At 39.7% G+C, this 18,652-nt stretch overlaps 3 protein-coding genes across 4 annotated transcripts; 1 reads left to right on the top strand and 2 right to left on the bottom strand.

Annotated features, from left to right (window-relative positions):
• The first annotated feature begins 4,343 nt into the window (after positions 1–4,343).
• On the top strand, positions 4,344–6,446 carry vma21 (vacuolar ATPase assembly factor VMA21). Its single transcript, XM_026329621.1, has 3 exons — positions 4,344–4,518; positions 4,639–4,748; positions 5,462–6,446. Exons 1-3 carry the CDS (start codon positions 4,457–4,459, stop codon positions 5,599–5,601), a joined length of 312 nt encoding a protein of 103 aa, XP_026185406.1. The 5' UTR covers positions 4,344–4,456; the 3' UTR covers positions 5,602–6,446.
• A 4,260-nt stretch (positions 6,447–10,706) lies between these two features.
• Positions 10,707–13,631, bottom strand: LOC113144849 (gap junction alpha-3 protein-like). Its single transcript, XM_026331104.1, has 2 exons — positions 13,291–13,631; positions 10,707–12,377 (listed from the first exon to the last, which is right to left on the bottom strand). Exon 2 carries the CDS (start codon positions 12,333–12,335, stop codon positions 11,253–11,255), a length of 1,083 nt encoding a protein of 360 aa, XP_026186889.1. The 5' UTR covers positions 12,336–12,377; positions 13,291–13,631; the 3' UTR covers positions 10,707–11,252.
• Positions 13,632–15,145: 1,514 nt separating this feature from the next.
• LOC113144348 (gap junction beta-1 protein-like) lies at positions 15,146–17,840 on the bottom strand. Of its 2 annotated transcripts, none has more exons than XM_026330342.1 (2): positions 17,776–17,840; positions 15,146–16,882 (listed from the first exon to the last, which is right to left on the bottom strand). In XM_026330342.1, the coding sequence occupies exon 2, from the start codon at positions 16,866–16,868 to the stop codon at positions 16,044–16,046; it is 825 nt and encodes a 274-aa protein (XP_026186127.1). In that variant the 5' UTR covers positions 16,869–16,882; positions 17,776–17,840; the 3' UTR covers positions 15,146–16,043. The 2 variants fall into 2 exon arrangements, with proteins under 2 accessions (XP_026186127.1, XP_026186126.1); XM_026330341.1 differs by lacking the exon at positions 17,776–17,840 and adding an exon at positions 17,171–17,295.
• Positions 17,841–18,652: the final 812 nt, after the last annotated feature.

Genomic DNA, 18,652 nt, shown 5'->3' with positions numbered 1-18,652 from the left:
GTCAAAACAACAGGTGTGGTGTGTGGGGTGCCTCATGTTTGACACAGAGCGCTGGTGACACAAGGAATGCAAAAGGCATAGCAAGGGGAGTCGAGACAGAGAGAACCTTGGGAAATACTTCTTGAAGGGCAGAAGTCAAGATCCATTGAGGAAGGACAACTTAGTATTGAACTTGCAACACAGGACCCCTTGACCAGATCTACACGTTGCTATTCCACAGAGAACAGCTCTTGTCAAGCTTTTATTTTAGAAGTGGTTGTTTAATTAAAATTTATAATCAAATCATAATGGAGTGAACATGAATGGCCAGTGACTGCATCCTCTCTAGTTTATGGTCTATTCCCAAAGCTCACTGCAATAAACCCACTAATTAATTTTTAGTTTTGCATCTGTTGCCAAAGCAAATAAGATTCCTGTGGTGATGTCAATTTGATCTGGAATAATTACTCATGTTTATTTTGGGAGGTCATTGTTTATTTTGTAATTATTGCTGTCTCCAATGATGGGCTTCCTGTACAGTTAGGAAAAAGGCTTGAAGTTATTTGAGGGGTATAAAGCTTTTACAAACAGTATAATATATTTGATCTTAGTCAAAAGTCAGTTGTTTTGCTTGTGGTTTATCTTATCTCTACATAAATCATCACACTTTTTCATTTGAGCTGAGAAACAACAGTAGCGGTTCTGACACTGTAAAATGCATCTGCGATTCCTTAAAAATATCTTTTTGGATGCCTTTGACCAAAAACTAAATTAAACAAAAATTACACTCATAAACAACCTAAATATATTTGAAATCACATTTTGAGTCAACACATTGGTTTGTAGGCACATGATTTGTGGGTTGCTGTCATTGAAAGAGCCTTTAGGGTGTTGAAACCTCTCCGTAGTGCTTCTTGCCTGTCTCCAAAGTGCAACAGCCAGCAAAACAAACAAAAAATAACTTTTCTCTCTTGGCTCTTGGTGGTTCATTCAGCAACAGACTTGAGAATTAAATTATTCACTGTGGCAATCCTCTAGGTCCACAGAGTCAGCAGCGTCTATGCCTGAAATTGTCACAGAAAGAAAAATGATTATTTTGAACACACATCACTGGATTGTTCTTAGCGATTCTGACTGGTTCCCTTTTGAGAGTCTTTTCAAATGAAATGTGTTTTGGAGAACATGCTGAGCGTGGGACCAGTGAACAAAGCCAATTGGAGCAGAAAGTGCCACTCCTTGACACTCAGCCAGGCAGGTTCCAGCCCAGAAACACAGCAGAGTGCACAGCATTACTTAATGTATACATTTGGCACGCTATGGACTAAATGTCTCTCTATTCCATCCAAACAAGAAATATCGTCTTACTTTATTCAGAAAAGTAGTTTGTACTAACACATGTTGTACATATCCATGGTGCATGTACAGCAACTCAAGGCACTGAGGTTATTACATATAAGATTTTATTTGTTCATCTCCATGTGGGGGAACGTCTTTGGAAAGAACCATCAAATGAATTTCTGTTTCTGCTGAACTGGGATCTTTGCATGTGAGTTCTATCAAACTCTCAGGTGTTTTGGATGTTCATTTCACTTTATGGTAGAATATGAATTAAGAAAAAGCTGATGCAATTTCAGAGCTGCTTGAGTCACACCTGCATTGTCTAAGGGTGTCAAACATTTGAAAAATGCTTCTACTCTGAATTCATTAGATGGATGCTTTAGCTGGTAACTTGGTTACACTACTGATTTATTAACGAGGGTTAATAATATCCTCCTCACTGCCACTTCCAACCTCACTGGGGTTTTTCCTGTTTTTGCTCTGTCCCTGTGTTTGTCTTTTCTTTATTTCTATCAAAATCAGAACCTGCTTTATTTGCTAAATATGTTTCACATACAAGGAATGATTCCAGTACCAGACCCATGTTCGGGAGATACAAATGAAAATACATCAAAAAAGGACAAGCTGAACAGAAATAAACATATGGTACAACTATTATGAAGACATACACAACTATTATAGAGACATACATATAAATTATAACATTTGTATACACTGATACAAGAGGTTCTAAATGTGAACGATTGAAAAGAACACTGAAAAAAGATTGAATAAGTCATGTACGCTATGTGCATGTCAACATGTCTATATTCACTATTTGCAGCCTGTTTGAATTTATACTTACAATGTTATTGCACACTGTAAGCTTTAAAACTACTGTGTTTGTTATAGGGTTATTGCACCGGGGTTGTTCATAATATTACATGAGTGATTGACTGTTCATAGGATGGACGGTGTGTGAGAAGACAGTGTGACAGTGTGTGACAGTTACATGTGTGACATTTCATGCTGTGCGCCATCTGCAGAACTGTATACTTTTCCTCCTACAGGGCAACCGATGCAAACTGCACGCAAAGTCCCACGTTCAGTGATGGGATTTCATTCCAGACAAGAAGGATAATATGATTGGCCCTGATAATGTTAACAGATCTACAGATGGGTAGAAGCTGGAGTAGGGCCTGCTGCAACAAATTTATGGAGGTAACATCCAAGGTAGTTAACAAAATGTAACATTTAATGACCTCTTCCCAGCTGTTTGACCCCTCTTTTGGCTCAGGAGGCCGTATTTCAGGGGATATTTCAGTTCAGCAGCCAACTTTCCCAAGATTGTTGGGATGACACAAAGCACCCATGCCGGCTTTGTATCTACTCAGCCTCCTCTCCACATCCCCAGCATCGTCAGCCAAAGCTCACCACCCCGAATGACTAACCTCATCAGGAAGCTCTTCTGTCCTGCTGACTATCTGTTCCCATGCCCCAACCTATAAAGTGCCGCCATTGCTGTAGAGTGCTAACTGATTGTGCTACACAATGGTGATCATACACAACCATTATATTTTTATAGGCTCGATAACATACGAGTGCTTTGCGTGACATAAGTAAGGCATCAGTTCTTCTTTGAATGATGAAGATTATTAAGGGACACAACTTGCCATCTTTAACCTTTATTTTTCCCCTTTTAATACAATCCCAGAATTCAAAGGTTTAAACATGCCTTCAACACTTTGACAAAGTAAACACTGTGTGACAGAAGCAACTGCATCTATTTAAAGAGGTGGTTCTTAACCTGGAGACCACGGGTCAGCAAAATCTCAAAGCAGGTCTGAAAAGCAATGCCAAGCAGTCAGGGCAGTGAGCTCCTGATCCACAAGAGTTCTCCTTACTTACTTCTCCTTACCTTTCTTATTTCACCACCGGCTCACTTGTCCCCTTACAAAGGCTGTGGCCACAAAGCACCTAAATGAAAACTCACTACCAATTAAAAATGTCAAGAAAGAATCATTTATGATCAGTCATGTATAGCCTCATCTCAGAGCTGTGTTTGTACAGAACATTCATTTACTGAAATCTCCAACCTTGTGACTAACAAGTGGACACAGTAAGGGTCAACATGTTGCCAGTTCCCATCAAGAATGTACGGCCTTATGTCAAGGGCTGTGTTTGCACACAAAGAGTCCATTAACTTCGAGTACAGATTTCAACTTTGTGACTAGCAGGTTTAGGCAATGTAAGTGTCACAAGACTGTCATTTACCATCGAGCATGTAGGCCTATGATGTTTTTTTTTTTTTTATGTTTGCACATAGAGACTTCTTTAACTTCCTTTTAAAATCCTGATTAGCTATAAAGTTTTAAATGTTTGACACCTTCCCACTCTTTCTCTTATAAGTTACCACCTCTAGCTCCACCTACTGCCTATGGTAAAGAAGACACTTGAACCTGAGTGAAACATTTCATGAGATCCTGAAAAAACACACCAATGTTCAATAAAAGTACACAGCTTCAAATGTAGTGATTTTTTTTCACATTAACTCAAGGAGTAATTGTTAACTTATGGCTTAAAGAAATCTCATAGTTTTTAATAAACACAGTTGGACTATATAGACCTATACAGACCTATCTGAAAAATGAATTGTCCCAAAGCTGATTATTGTCAACATGAGAAAAGTTTAAGTTTTGGAGTTACAGTGTTGGGGCTTTTGGAGGATGGCAATAAAAATAAATCTGTTCTTAAAGTTTAAATATATGACAGATAGTAGTGCATTTTTTACATTTTTGTAGCATATTGTTACAGGACCTGAGCCCTTCTTGCACCACTGGTTAGAAACTTAGGAATTACAGGCAGCAGGCCACTTATAGCAGAGTCAGTTTTTCATTTGTCCAGTTCTTTACTGTCATAAACCCAGAGCTAATTGAATGTTAAACACCCATACATGTATAAAGGAGAACATAATACATCCGTGAAAATATTCGTTTTGTGACATTTCTAGCCTCGCGAGAACTCAACCTCGTCATGTGACGGTCGCGTGACTCCATGCGGAAGAGGGGATTCATATTGAGAAGGTAAAACAGACAGGGGACAACGCTAAATAGTTTTTATTTTTATTTTTATCGTGACCTCGCCTCTTGTCTGTCCTGCAATGGACGGATCCGTCAGTGCATCTTCAGATACCGCAGCCGGACCGCCGCCGTATTTTAGAGGGTAAGAAAATGATGAAATGTCGCTTTAGCATTAGCAAAGTAGCCACTAACAGAGTCCCCCTCGGTGGTTCACAGTAAGGCCTCTGTCTTGTTTACCACATGAACCTGTGCTGTGTTGCAGAAATGAGAGCTCCATGATTTCAGCCCTGAAGACGCTGCTGTTCTTCACCATCCTGATGGTCACGCTGCCCATCGGGCTGTACTTCGCGTCAAAGGCGTACATCTTTGAGGGTAAAGCTGGTGACACTGTGGCTTGTGTTTGCTGGACAGCGCCTGCTTTGTGTCGCTAATGCAGATGAAAGGAGGACGCGGGCACAAATGGCTCCCTTCATTCACTTTCATCCGGTCTGGTCTCTGGTCCCACTAACCTCTTCGCTGTCAGCCCTGATAAGACGCAGCTATTGCGGGATTACAAAATGCGAATAGAAATCGTTTTCATTGTAGACTAACAGATTAAATTAAACAGATTAAATTGCAGAACTGTCTGTGTAAAACACAGGCGTTAAATGTCCCGAAATCAATAAATCGATAATAAGCGTATGTGCCAGTAAGAAAGACCATTTATCAGAGTCATGCCCCGGTCATGCAGACAGGTTTAGTGGGTTCCTCCTTTCATCTGTTGATGCAACAAACATGAAGTCAGCAAGACCGTTACTGACTGAATACAATGATATTAGTATCATGGAAATCCAAGTCTGAAGTTTAAGCAGTCCTGCCCATTGGTAAATAAAATTGCCTACATTGACCTAAAACAACCAGAGGTATTAACAGATTAGCCTGCAAAAACTCTGCTCTCAAAACAATCATATCACCTGCTCTGTACCCATTATAAAGTGAAGTTTTAAATGTAAGCCAATGACAGTTTTAGCCTCCCTGATTTTCATATGAAAAGGGATCTTGGCACTGTACTGCAGCTACTTGACGTGTTCTCCACCTTTTCCCAGGTTCCATGAAGATGTCAAGCTCTGACAGCTACTTCTATGCCGCCATTGTTGCAGTGCTCACTGTGCATGTGGTTTTGGCTCTGTTTGTTTATGTGGCCTGGAACGAAGGCACGCCTAAAGGGAAGGGCAAACACGATTAAGGCACGTCCTTATCAGCTCCCAAGACCGAAAAAGACGGACAGGCGTGGGCATGGATCCACAGGCCCCCTCACCACGGGCTCCAGCAATGAACAGGGCATCATCTACCAACCAGACAGTTAATGGATCTGGTTTGAGCATAGGAAACTATAGTTTCCCTGGTATGGGGGAGTGGAGGCTGCTGGGTGTGTTTTTCTTTTTTCACCAGCCTCAGCAGGCCCGCTTTCTGACTTTTGTTCTCTGAAAATGTTACTTTTGTTGACAGAGGACAACCCCTGCTTTTTAGGAGGCTTTGTTATAAGCTAACATTAGTGCTGCAAGGCCTTTCACAGTAACGAATTTTAAGTGTAGGAAACATCTTGGGTTATGGACAGTGCATGTGTGGACACACACTGTATCTGTAATGTGTATGTATGAAGGATTTGATTCAAAAATGCATCTTCATCCTTTTTGAGAGTTTGTACTTCTGAATTGATCATTATGTCCTCAGTTTCAAGTTCTTATTCGCATACATTCAAAGATGACCCCAAACTATAATATACACACATGATGTGCTGAACTTCCCTTCTGTATTTTGGAAAAAAATATGTTTGTGATGTCTTGTCCTTAACATAACCAGATTCATCTGTTTGGCGTTGTAAACAAAGTGTTTTTTTTCTGTTTAAATGTGTGTTTGTACTCTAGTGAACTGATTCTTTGAAACACTGAATCGGCAAATTATTGTAAGATCAAACTTTAAAGGAATGCTTTGAAGATGTTTGATGAGTAGAAGATGTACAGTGAAGTCAATATGGTTCAAATGAGTGTTGACTCCAATAAAGTTGTAAAATTGTTTCACCTATTTTTATTTTCTATTTTTTGCTTCACCAAAACAACAGGTTTAAATATAACCTGAGATTTTTATTTATTTTTTGATAATTTTGTAACATTTTATATGAAGTAAAACTGGCTTATATAAATTCTATTTAGCTCATCACATTATGTGAAATATGTCCGTGGAGTAATGAAATCTTTTATGTTTGAGATTATCCTATGATGAAATCTAGGTTGATTTTTTTTTTTTTTTTAAATTATAAAGTTTTGTGCATGTGGTAAACAAGTGGTATCACACAAGAGGCCATGGCTTTGACTAGAATGTTAAACCCTACCAAACCAAAATACATGCACACTAATGCACTTGTGGGTGTGGGGTATGTGCATTTATTTATTTTGGGACTTTTTTTAAGGAATGTCAGCTTCAGTTTTTTTTGTTCTGAGCCAAATTCAGAGCTTCCATTGAAAATAAACTATGTCTTTATGAGGGAAACACTGTGGTTTCCTTTGTTGTAGATAGAAAGACTTGTTATGGTGTTTTTGCCAGAAGCAAATCCTACTGTGATCACATTAACAAGCCTGGCATGCAATAACAAAATGCTATAGAGGGACCTATTAAAATCGATTACCAAATTCATTCTTTCTTAAGAATGCAGAGAAAGGCATTTTCATACTGATGAATATTTGATATTGTGTGCACAGAAAAAAGTTCTCTTGGTAAAACTGCCCTTTTCCCTAGGCATCACAGAGATTATAGTGAAACGAATCTACCAAGTCTGCTGAGAAGACAGCCCATGAGATACCTTATTGACTTCTGCACAGAATCTCAGCTGTCACATGGTGGCAGCAAACAGTCACCCTGTTCCCACAGACAGCACAATATCAAAGGCAAGACAAGAACTGACAGATGCCAGGCCTTAATGATGTTTTCTGCATCAGAAACCATGTCAGCAGCTGATTTCTGTCCGTTTCCTTCTGTGCTGGTTGATGTTCTTTTCAGCAGCACTCCCACACTGAATTCTGCAGAGTTTGGTGTTGGAGCTGCGGAGTCTGTGTTGAGTTTAACGAGGCTGATGATGATGAGGTGACAGGCCTGCAAGCAATCAAACTGATTCAGTTAGCAAACATCAGAAGCACCATTTGCCTTTTGGCTGATATTTCATAAGCAACACAAAGTTAGTGCAAGGGCAGGTTTTGCTTTTGGCTCGTTGTCTTTTATCACACATTAGCAGGTCGGGCGCACAGTGTCAGTGTGAAGGAAAACAGACAGGGAATGCTGAACACTTAAGTCAGGGATTAAATAAACAACACAGTAGCACTTCTTGATGATTTTCATCAAGCGCTGTCCACAATGACTCCTTGTATACACATCTCCTAACTGAACAGTACAGTAGGCTTATATCTAAATATTTGTTCACTATTTTATGATTTTTTTTACCCAGTCAGTCAAAAATTCAAATAAGAACAGCACTACAATCTGTTAGGTGTCTGTGACTTGGATTTCCTATTTCCTATCCCAGCAGATGGCGAGCATTATGTTCAACCCTGAGACAAGTAGCATTTCAGTGTTAAAGTGAAAGTAAAGGGAGAGGGCAGTAGAGTACTGTGCATCAAGCTGGTGGAAAATAACATGAAGCATCACACCAGGGAGAACAAGCAGAATGAAGTAATAGAATAACTCATCTGGACACATAAAATTATATCCACCATTAGACACAACCAAAGCAGTGCTTTATTGTGTTAGTCTGTGCTGTTATTTCCCATGAAACTCTGCTCAGGTGCCTTTGAGAAGATAATTACCAGAGTTGCTGGATTATTTACCCCAAGCATATTGAATGTTTTTTAATAGCTACTGCTAGAGAGTATCCATTTTGACCATACATATTTAATTCTATCTATCTATCTATCTATCTATCTATCTATCTATCTATCTATCTATCTATCTATCTATCTATCTATCTATCTATCTATCTATCTGTCTGTCTGTCTGTCTGTCTGTCTGTCTGTCTGTCTGTCTGTCTGTCTGTCTGCTTGTTTTCAAATTTCATGTTTTTTTTAATAGAACAATAAAATCTATGTTCTATTTGTCCATAGATAATAAACACATTGCTTGCATTTATTATTTTCCCTTGGTTTCATTTGTGTTGTGCTGCATCTTAACTGTGCTCTACAGTAGTGCTGTTGCATTTATCTTTTTTAGTTTGACAGTTTGTAATTTAACTCAAAAGTAAGAGGAAGGATTATGGCCACAGAGCACTTTTTATAGCCATGTACTGTTTTTGGAAATTCAAACAACCTTGTAGCAAATTTCCACCTTCCCCAGTAAATGTACATAGGCTAATTCACAATTACCTAACAATAAGCAGCACTACAGTTTCATTACAGAATGCATATTGGACCAATAATGGCTGCTTGGTGTTTAATTTAGCTAAAGATGTGGAGCCAGGAGAGAACACCTTGAGTGGGCTTCATTCACTGTGGATGTTTCATAGACTCTGTTTCATTTTCCAGTTTTTCAGTAAACGGTTTACACAAAGAACATGGGCTATGGATTTTTGTAGACTGGAGACTGGAGTGTCAGAGACGATCATGCTCCTGGTAATTTCACTTACAAAGAGACACAATACAAAAGCTACCATTGATCAGAGTCATGGCAGTTGTGTATAAAAACAGCAGATCCCAGTTTTTTTTATTGTGTAATTCAATCAAACTTGAAATCTGCTTTAGGTTACAAGGCTCTGCATGGTATGGTAGTCTGACATTTATCCTCCTGTATCAGTTTGGAGTGTTGAAGCTACATATAATTTAATGAAATATACTCTGTATGTCAAAAAAAACTTGCTATACTATATGTCTTCTATAGTGGCTTGACCCTCTGATGCAACCACAACTTGAAATGTTGGACTTAGACTAGAAGGATTTCATTTCAAAGGGCTGGATAGCCATTGATACTCATCTAGTCATGTCAACATTTCAAAAACACATAGAATATAATCCCTTTCTTACAGATTATCATTTCATTGTATTTTAACATGATGTATGTTCTATAAACCTAAAAAGCCATGGCTTATATTTTCACTTGTAAAAGTAGATGTAAAAGCATTTCTGGTTATTGCTTATATATCTGCTTATTTATTTATGGAGATAGAAGTTCCAAATAATGCTCCTGGCTGTTTTGTCAAGTTATGCTAATATTTATTTTCTCAGTTGTCATATTGGAGATCTGAACCATATTGTGCTTGGCGCTACACTAAGGTAAAAGATCATCCAGACTACACTCCGTCACATCTCAACACATGCAGCTGAAAGAAACTGAACTCTTTGTTTATTTAAGTAAAAAAATACATTTGCTCTTCCCTTGGCACACCATGCACTGACAGGAAATTATAAACGCACCAGTCCAAACCTATGAGACAGCATCCTTGTCATCAACACGCTATGTGATTAATTTCGAGGCATCCATACCAGGGGTGCCTTTGTGCAGTGCTTTTTTGGCAGAGAAGAATATGAGATGTGCCTGTGTGGAATATGCAGACAGCAAAGACTGTACCCATGACATGTTTATTCCCGCTCGGGCACGTCAGTTTCTAACAGGTTGAAATGTTTTTGTGTGTGTGTGTGTGTGTGTATATATATATATATACCAATGATTCAAGCGACACCTGCCAGACTCTCATTTCAGTTCATTTGAATTTTTATCTAGAAATTATGGTCAGAGAGCTTTATTGTAGCTACTGTGCATCAATACTAAATGCTTCCAATATTATCATTTCTACTGCTGCAATGATTTTAATTTATTTGTTTCAGGAATATAAAATAACAGTTTTGACATGTGTTCCAGAGAAGTGGTTCCTGTTTTTCTACTGATAAAGACTGCACTGCTTTGCAAATTTAAGACAGGTTTATTTCAAGTAAATTTACAAATATGGTTGTCACCAAGTGCTTTACAGAAAACAAATGACACAAACAGTTTTATAAACAACGAAAAGCAAAACAATGTGCTTATAATTATGTACTTACTGGCTGTCGCAATAAAAAAAAAAAGATGGTGAAAATATGAGAACTCCTGAGACCAGTGCAGTTTCTTTTGAGGCGCGTCCTGGAATTAGTTACAGCTATTCCAGTGTCCAAAGTGTTGTCAGGAATTGCACAACTTTACACTTCAAGTCTAAGCAAGTGAGCTATGTTAGATGGCTAACCTGAAAACAGTTAGAGGAAGTTAAATTTAACTATTTGCACTATCTGATTTCTTCAAATATGATCAGGCTGATGCCGAACAATTATCTGTCTTGGATTCTGTCCCCAAGGTTTGGGCAAATTTACACGTGATGTTTTTTTTTTGTTTGTTTGTTTCTCAATTTCAGATCACACTTGGAAAAAATAAGCTCAATAAAAAAAAACCTGAGCAGAACAGATAGTTGTTTTTTTTTGCTGATTTAATTTTGTTATCACTGATGATAGTGAGTAATGGAAATATTCATACCATATTAGTTCAGTTCATAAAACACTACAAGACTAATCAACACCGAGTGAAAATATTCTGTTGCCCCAAATGGTACACCGTGAACCATTAATTTGACACTCTAATGTGAAATCCAGTTATGTAACAGAAGCAGTACCTGGTAAAGTAATTGTAGGACAGCAGAACTATATCAGTCTTACACAGTACAGTACAACTGCAGGTCCTGTGCCCTGTAAAAGTAACTGCCCTCCGAGCTGGAATGAGTCAAACCTATGCCATTTTAAAGAGGGGAGTCAGTTTGGCATGTATGAATGTGTCCAAACAACATACGATACCCTCACAGCAATTTAAGACCCCCTCAGAGAAACATAAACCTCCTCATATCTTCAGATCGTCTATTCTAGTCTTGCTGTTGCTATGTTTGGCGCTGCGGCCAGGCCTGGCCTGTGTAGGTGACCCAGGGGCTGATCCTGCTCCTTTCTTTGCTTTCAGGTCACATTCCTCTGGTTTGGTGCTGCTCCTTTCCACCGCCAAGTTGTCCTTATTCTGTTTGTAGGCTGCCTTGTTGTGGTAGGGGTGGAAGGATGAGTCTGTGTCTTCAGAAAGAGGGGAAAGGTTGTAGTTAGGTACAGGTGGATAGGTAGGCTGGACCTGGTGGTGCCCACTGAAGTAGTCATCGTAACTGGGAACAGCCACCTCATTTGGCTCCTTAGAGATACTCTCTAGAGACTGATCATGTCTACTGAAGGTGATGCCCTGCCGACACTTGGTGAAGCCCAGATGGTAGATCTCTATGAGGTTGAGGAACAGAGACACGCTGGCCACTCCCAGCATGAAGAGGATGAAGATAGTTTTCTCTGTGGGACGGGATATGTAGCAGTTTACCACATTGGGACAGGGCGGTCTGTCACATGTGTACATAGGCTTCAGTTCAAAGCCATACAAGAGGTATTGAGCAACAATGAAGCCCACCTCAAACAGGGTTTTGAAGATCACATTGAAGACATATGTGCGCAGGAGCTCCCCCTGGAGGCGCACTCTACCCTTTTCATCCCTCACCAGAACTTTTTTGTGTTTAATATCCGCAATGACGCCATGCTTGTCTGAATGTTGTGCGTGTTCCCTTTGCTTTTCCTTATCTTTCTGCTTGTCCTCCATCCGCACCAGATGGAGGATGTGTCCCAGGTAAATGAGAGTAGGAGTGGACACAAAGATGATCTGCAGCACCCAAAAGCGCACGTGGGAGATGGGAAAGGTGATATCATAGCACACGTTCTCACAACCAGGCTGCTTGGTGTCACAGGTGAAGCCTGACTGCTCATCGCCCCACACCTTCTCTGTCGCTGCACTCAGGATCAGGATGCGGAAGATGAACAGGACCGTGAGCCACACTTTTCCCACCACCGTGGAGTGCTCCTGGGCTTTTTCTAGAAGCTTTCCCAGCAGGTTCCAGTCCCCCATTGCTGTGTGTGCTCAGATCTCAGAGCTCAGCGAATATTGATGCTTTGAAAGATTTGAAACACAAAAGCTGTCACTTCATTTGACATATACAGACTAATGTATAGACAGGTCTATACAGTAAATACATTCTAAATAGCTCCACATAAGTTTACAGTTTTTTTTTTTCTTTAACATGTCTTACCCAGAGCCCAGATCAAATGAGTCTGTACGGAGCCAAGCTGACAGCCAAGTGTACAACTGGGGGATTGTGCTGCTGAGCAGGTAGTGGCCTTTTTAACTTAGATGCAGAGAGGATTATATTTACTTTAGAAGGGTATATATTTGGCAGGTGTGGACAGGAGGGAAGGCAGGTTCCAGTCATGATTCTCTAGCTTCTCATCTTTATGACTCGAGCTACTGCGACATGATTCACACGAGGTGAAATCAAACACTGGCTGTATGTGGTGGAGGTATGCATTAGGAACACTTGAGTAATGTTGCTACTGTCATCTCTCATAACACATTGTTATAAATATATTCTACCTCTGATGGATGTACTGTACAATAACAGGACAGCAAATTCAGCGTATACTGCTGTGACGGAGAATTAATTCCTGATAAGTGCTGGAGTGTGGCAATTGAATTAATGTTTAGGCAGTCGCAGCTAATAAATCTACTGTTTTAACTCTAGACTGGGTTGTAATTTTCAGCAAAGATACCCTTCCAGTATTCAACCTCAGATGTAATCCTGCATAACAAAAGTAATGAGTAGAGTAGTTGTTTTTCCAAGTGTGAAAGCAACAAACTCTATCATATTCCCACACAGCTTGTAAGCAAACTACAGCCTTTTTCCATACCATGTCCAAAGTAAGTCATCTTAGGTTCAGTTCTACTTTGACTACTAAAATACTACTACTAAACTTACTTCAGTCCACAAAGGATCACTCAGGAAGTAACATTTGCTGGATGAACCCACCTTGTCAGCTTATATATCCCGTGTGGTGAAGCCCTGAACTTCTTTGAGGATCCATGAGTCCACCCTGCTTCACGGACAGGCCTCAGCAAAGCTGGTCTTTGGGCCCCCAGAAATGCCCTTGAATGGACAGGAAAGTAGCTCTCTCCTAGCCGCCGCTTCTGTTCCACACTGACAATCTCACTGAGTCAGTCTTCTGTCTTCAAATACAGCTCAAGCAGAAATCAGGATCCAGGCCCTGGGGTCTTCCACTGACCACAACACATACAATCACACATAACCTGCTGGACACAGTCTCAACCCTGTTGGCCTGCCGCCCCCTCAAATCTCCCTTACTCCCATGGTTAAATTTGGCACTGGGCACACTGTCTAATGTAAACTATTAAAGCCTCTCTACTTGCTTGTTACAGTGAGTGACAGGGCAGCTGGCCAATGGTAACGTGTGAGAAGTCTGGCCGCCAGTGCTCCTCAGATCTAAACATAGCACAAGGGTCTCTCCTATCATGGGACGGGGTGGTGGGGCCAGGGGGTCATTTGCATCCTCAAGTTACCAATCACACAGATAGAAAGGAAGGAAGTCAGTGAAAAGGTTCGGTTATAGTCATTAATGAGAAAAGTACCAATTGAAAACACTGTCCCTTGACAAACTCTATTTCAACAACTAAGTAAAACCCGTCTGAAAGAAGCCCACTGAAAGAAACATGTATGTTTGCCAGTACATCTGTCAAATTATCAGGCAGTTTATTTCCATATACTACATAATGTACACACACTATATAGTTTCAACCCATTCTATGTTTTCTAGGGAGTGTTTACCTGGATAATAGATATACATTTACCAAAGGCTTTCTTATGCATTGCAGTATATAGAAATGGGTTAATTTCATAGAATACCAGCAGGGAAAAACAGGGACATTGCATGTTTAGGACTGGAGAGATATTGATTATATGCTCTGAAGGGTATTACTAAGGAAAGCAGGTGCAGCTGTCAGACAGTAACAGGTCTGTTAAAACATATGTCAACCCTCAAACATTTATCAGAGCCAAGTGGAAAATAACTCAAGGCCGTATGCCGTATTTACAACTGAATATAAAGGTATACAAATCCAATAACATGTACAGTACTGAGAATTGGAATACTCTAAAAGTGACCCAACATAGAAGTGAGGAAGCAATAACAATGAATCAAATATTCTAATTTTGCAATTTGAAGCTTTACTGACACATCAAAGTGAATGCTTTAAAATACTTTAGGACTTTAAACAACCCAGAGTACAGAATAAGAAAAAAAGTTATTAACTCAGCAGATACATGTGCTTGAGGGAAAATTGTATTTAATATATTTTCTCTCCTTGTTACATTAGCAATACAATACCCAATGACAACTGTCTATAACCAAACAATGTTTTTATTGGTTTTCTAGCACCTACCATTATATTTCCACAGCAGTATGCTAAGTTACATAATGGTTACAGCTGCCTGTAAATAGTGGAAGATAATCCACGGCTGCAACAGTCCAATATAATCTAAGCATACTACTGGTGGCATAAAGAATTGTTACAGTTCTTCCTAGTTATTTTACTCATAAATATCTTTTCTCCATTAGCTTGTAATAACTTTGACTTAGACTAATATATAGTAGCATTGTTTTTATTGCAAATTAAAAAACAAACAAACAAAAAAAAACTTTCGTATCCAGCATTTCAACCTACAGTTTTCTTCTTTTAAAGACCAAACTTGTGTTTTTGCACATTTTTGGGAGCTTTACTAGAAATTGTTTATATTTAGCGCTATTGCTAAGCATTTCCAGAGGTTTTCGGTCTTTTTTCTTTTCCTTTTTTTGTTGGGCGGTGGGGGTGGGTGGTGTAGTGTGTTGTGCTTTCCAGGCATCTCCTTTCAGTACGGTACTCACTAACACTTAATGCAGCATGCCTTAAATAATTTAACCATCATCTTTTGTTGTCAAAGCAAAAAATGTTTTGGAAAAGCTGCCAAAACACATGGATGACTGTGAAAAACAATGCTGGATGGTGTATTCTTGTGCTGACGAGAAAATAATATCCAAAACTAGTGCTGTTCTCCAAGCAGCAACCTTCATAATGTAAAAATGTAAATATTCATGTGAAACTTTTCACGTCTACTTTACGCTTAATGTCTCCATTCTCAGTTGTATTTTCCCATGTCATAGCTCATAAATGTTTGGCAGCAACTCTCTAACCAGTAACCAAACCTACCACACCTGCAGGATTTCAAACAAATCCACACACTAAAGTGCAGTGTCACGCAATAATATGCAACTACAACAAATGGAGGCAGGATGTTCATTGTTACGGTTTGTTTAGCTCAAGTAATCATCCCATTTTGGCAACTTGCTTCTTATACTGTACTGAAATGGATGAAAGATTCTTTGTAGGTAAAGAGAGAGATGAAGGTGAGCTTTGGCAAACGATCAACAGTGATGTCGATTTTGTTTGTAATAAACGAGCTAAACATGCAAAAACATTGGCGTTGTCCTTTAACTTTAACTACTGGCTCCAAGTAGATTAGACAAGTTCCAACAACAACTAATACTTGCGTCAATAAAACTGAAAAGAAAAAAAAATTAACAAAGTTCAATAAAGGATTGACTGAATGACATAAATAAAGGTCTAACTGTCTGTGCTGACAATAATCAAATATACAATATATGTGACATTAATCCAGAGCTTTGTGTGATAAATGTTGATTAGTGCAAACAAAAAAGTAAAGACAGAGTCTCAGAAAGCAGAACACCTGTCACCCTTCTCAGGACTCTTTTTGGTCACAGTGAACTTAGACTTGAGAGAATGGTCTGCTATCAGCTGATTGATTTCATTTTGCCTGTAAGTAGACAATCTTTGACTTATCCAAGGTAGTTTGGATTCATCTTTGGATCCTCGTAAACACCGTTTGCAGGCCCTGCCTATGAGGTACACCACCTCAGCCAGGTTGAGCAGCACACACACACCGGACACTGCCAGCATAAACACAGTGAATATGGTCTTCTCTGTTGGTCTGGAGACAAAACAGTCCACTGTGTTGGGGCAAGGGTATGAGTCACACTTCACCAAACGCACCATCTTAAAGTCAGGATAGATTAGGTAGAAGATGTAGAGAAAAGCGACCTCGAGGATGATTCTGAAGATGACACTGATCATGTATGTCCACCACAGAGCTCCGGTGATCTGGAACTTCTGGTTTTTAATGTGTTCTAGCTCCTTGGGGCTGCCACGACCCGTTCGCTTCATGATCTTCTTGTCGATATGGCGTCGGTGGGCCACATGCATGGCCACTAGCAGGGCGGGGGTGGAGACCAGGATTAGCTGGAGCGCCCACAGGCGGATGTGCGAGATGGGGAAGAACTGGTCGTAACAAACGCTATTACACCCAGGCTGCTGGGTGTTGCAGGTGAAGCCAGATTTCTCATCCCCCCAAACACTCTCAGCAGCAACCACCAAGACTAGGATACGGAAAATGAAGATGACTGAGAGCCAAATACGTCCAATGCCTGTAGAGTGCCTGTTTACGCCGCTAATCACGGCATAAAAGGTGCCCCAGTTCATTTTCGACTCCAGGTCTGCAAAACAAGGAAAATACTCAAAGTTGCATAATTATATACAATGCTACATCTCAAACGTGATGGCAACCATTTATTTATTAATGTATAATGACATAGAATATAAAATAAGTGGTTTATTTAAAAAACAAATTTTAAAATGTCCCTTAGAAACCACATTAGCTAAAAAATATGAACCTTTTGGCATAAAGTCATATCTGAGAAAATTACTTAGAATTTAAATAACTTAAGTGTTATCACTGTTGTTGTCACCGAAAACACACAGTAAAAAGTCTAACTGAGGTTTACCAGGCTCAGCCGGCAGGGCAAGCGGCGTAAGCAGTGCCGGGTCCAAAGATGACCATCTTGAGGTGTGGCCTGAACATCAAGCTGGATTTGGCAGAGTAAGGGACAACAGACAAGAATTGCCAAGTAGCCCGCTGGCCGTATAAAAGCAAGGGCGATGGCCTACCACCATAGACCGTCACAAGACGCAAGAGAACGAAACCAATTGAGAAACATTCGCAGAGCCACGTGACGCGCTCACCCTGTATTAACACTACTCCCAAATTGACCTACAGCCCAGTTGCAGACAGACTGACAGACTGCCAGCAAATGTCTCCATGGAACCAGCAAGTCATCCATCTCATTATGAGAATTTTTTAAGGCATTTGACAGAACTCATTGTTTGGAAGAAATGCAAGACTTGACTGGATTTGCCTAAAAAAAACTTGTGATCACACTGATTCATTTAAATATATTTAAATACAAGGCAATAATAAATAACATAATGCCAAGTATTTGATGAGTCAAGGCACTGGGGCGCGTCAGCCCTCAGTCACATCAAATCTAACTTCATTGCACACTGGATGTTAGTAGAAAACAGAACTGAAAGGATAGAACATGTATTTTACCTTCAGCTGTGGTGGTACACAGAAATGTGTACAAAACAGGAAGAAATTGATTAAAATATTGCTTTTGGCAAGCCAAAAGGCTGGACTGAGAACACCATGCGTTTGGAAAATGCTAATCATTCCTCCGCCACTAGCCGCTGCCCTGCACCGTAGCAGTCATATGCTCTTATATAAACTATTTACATACAATAGCAGCCTTTATTGGGTTGCAACAAGACTCTTTAGAATTCAGATCAAACGCCTCGACTTCCGCCTACCCCGGGCAAAAGAAGGAATCTGTGTGGACACAAAAGACCTCAGCCTGCCACATTATTTATTGTGCTTGGCAGGGCAGGGAAGTGAAGGAAGCTTTTGACCTGAGCCACTGTCATGGGCAGCACAGTTGCTCACAGGTTCTCAGATTAATCCCAGAAAATACATGAGCAAAAACCAATATAAGGGGAAAATGAACACGAGTGTAAATAAAAAGATCGGATACTATAAATTTTGCTGTCAGACATCATTTGTTCGTTATATTTTTTATAACATCACAAATTCAAGTACTGCAACACTGTAGATTAGCTATGCAACAGTACTTCGTCAAGCAATGTTCCCAATATAGACAGTAGACTGTAAATATAAACATGACATTGAAATGAGTTTAGCTGAGTTAATGTCATAAATCACTGCTTTGTATCTGATTCTGTTCTTACAGGAAAACTAATTATCTTGACCTACACTACTTTTGACCAATGATTAGTTTTGCGTAAGAAACAAAAATTTAAAAATATTGTTGCATTACATATCTAATTAAATGCAAACAATGACAACTACATTTAGGTTAAAGGTCACCTCACTGTTGTGCTGTGGACATCAGTTATATGCTGAGGCATGAGCT

The sequence above is a fragment of the Mastacembelus armatus genome, chromosome 10, assembly GCF_900324485.2.
Source record: "Mastacembelus armatus chromosome 10, fMasArm1.2, whole genome shotgun sequence".
Classification (NCBI taxonomy): Eukaryota; Metazoa; Chordata; class Actinopteri; order Synbranchiformes; family Mastacembelidae; genus Mastacembelus; species Mastacembelus armatus.
This window is presented reverse-complemented; position numbering and strand designations above follow the sequence as displayed.

Bases quoted from the DNA above. Each gene is read 5' to 3' on its own strand.
- LOC113144348 (XM_026330342.1), bottom strand. From the start codon at position 16,868: ATGAACTGGGGCACCTTTTATGCCGTGATTAGCGGCGTAAACAGGCAC.
- LOC113144849 (XM_026331104.1), bottom strand. From the start codon at position 12,335: ATGGGGGACTGGAACCTGCTGGGAAAGCTTCTAGAAAAAGCCCAGGAG.
- vma21 (XM_026329621.1), top strand. From the start codon at position 4,457: ATGGACGGATCCGTCAGTGCATCTTCAGATACCGCAGCCGGACCGCCG. The intron at 4,519-4,638 runs GTAAGAAAATGA...GCTGTGTTGCAG, and splicing joins CCGCCGCCGTATTTTAGAGG to AAATGAGAGCTCCATGATTT. The intron at 4,749-5,461 runs GTAAAGCTGGTG...ACCTTTTCCCAG, and splicing joins AAAGGCGTACATCTTTGAGG to GTTCCATGAAGATGTCAAGC.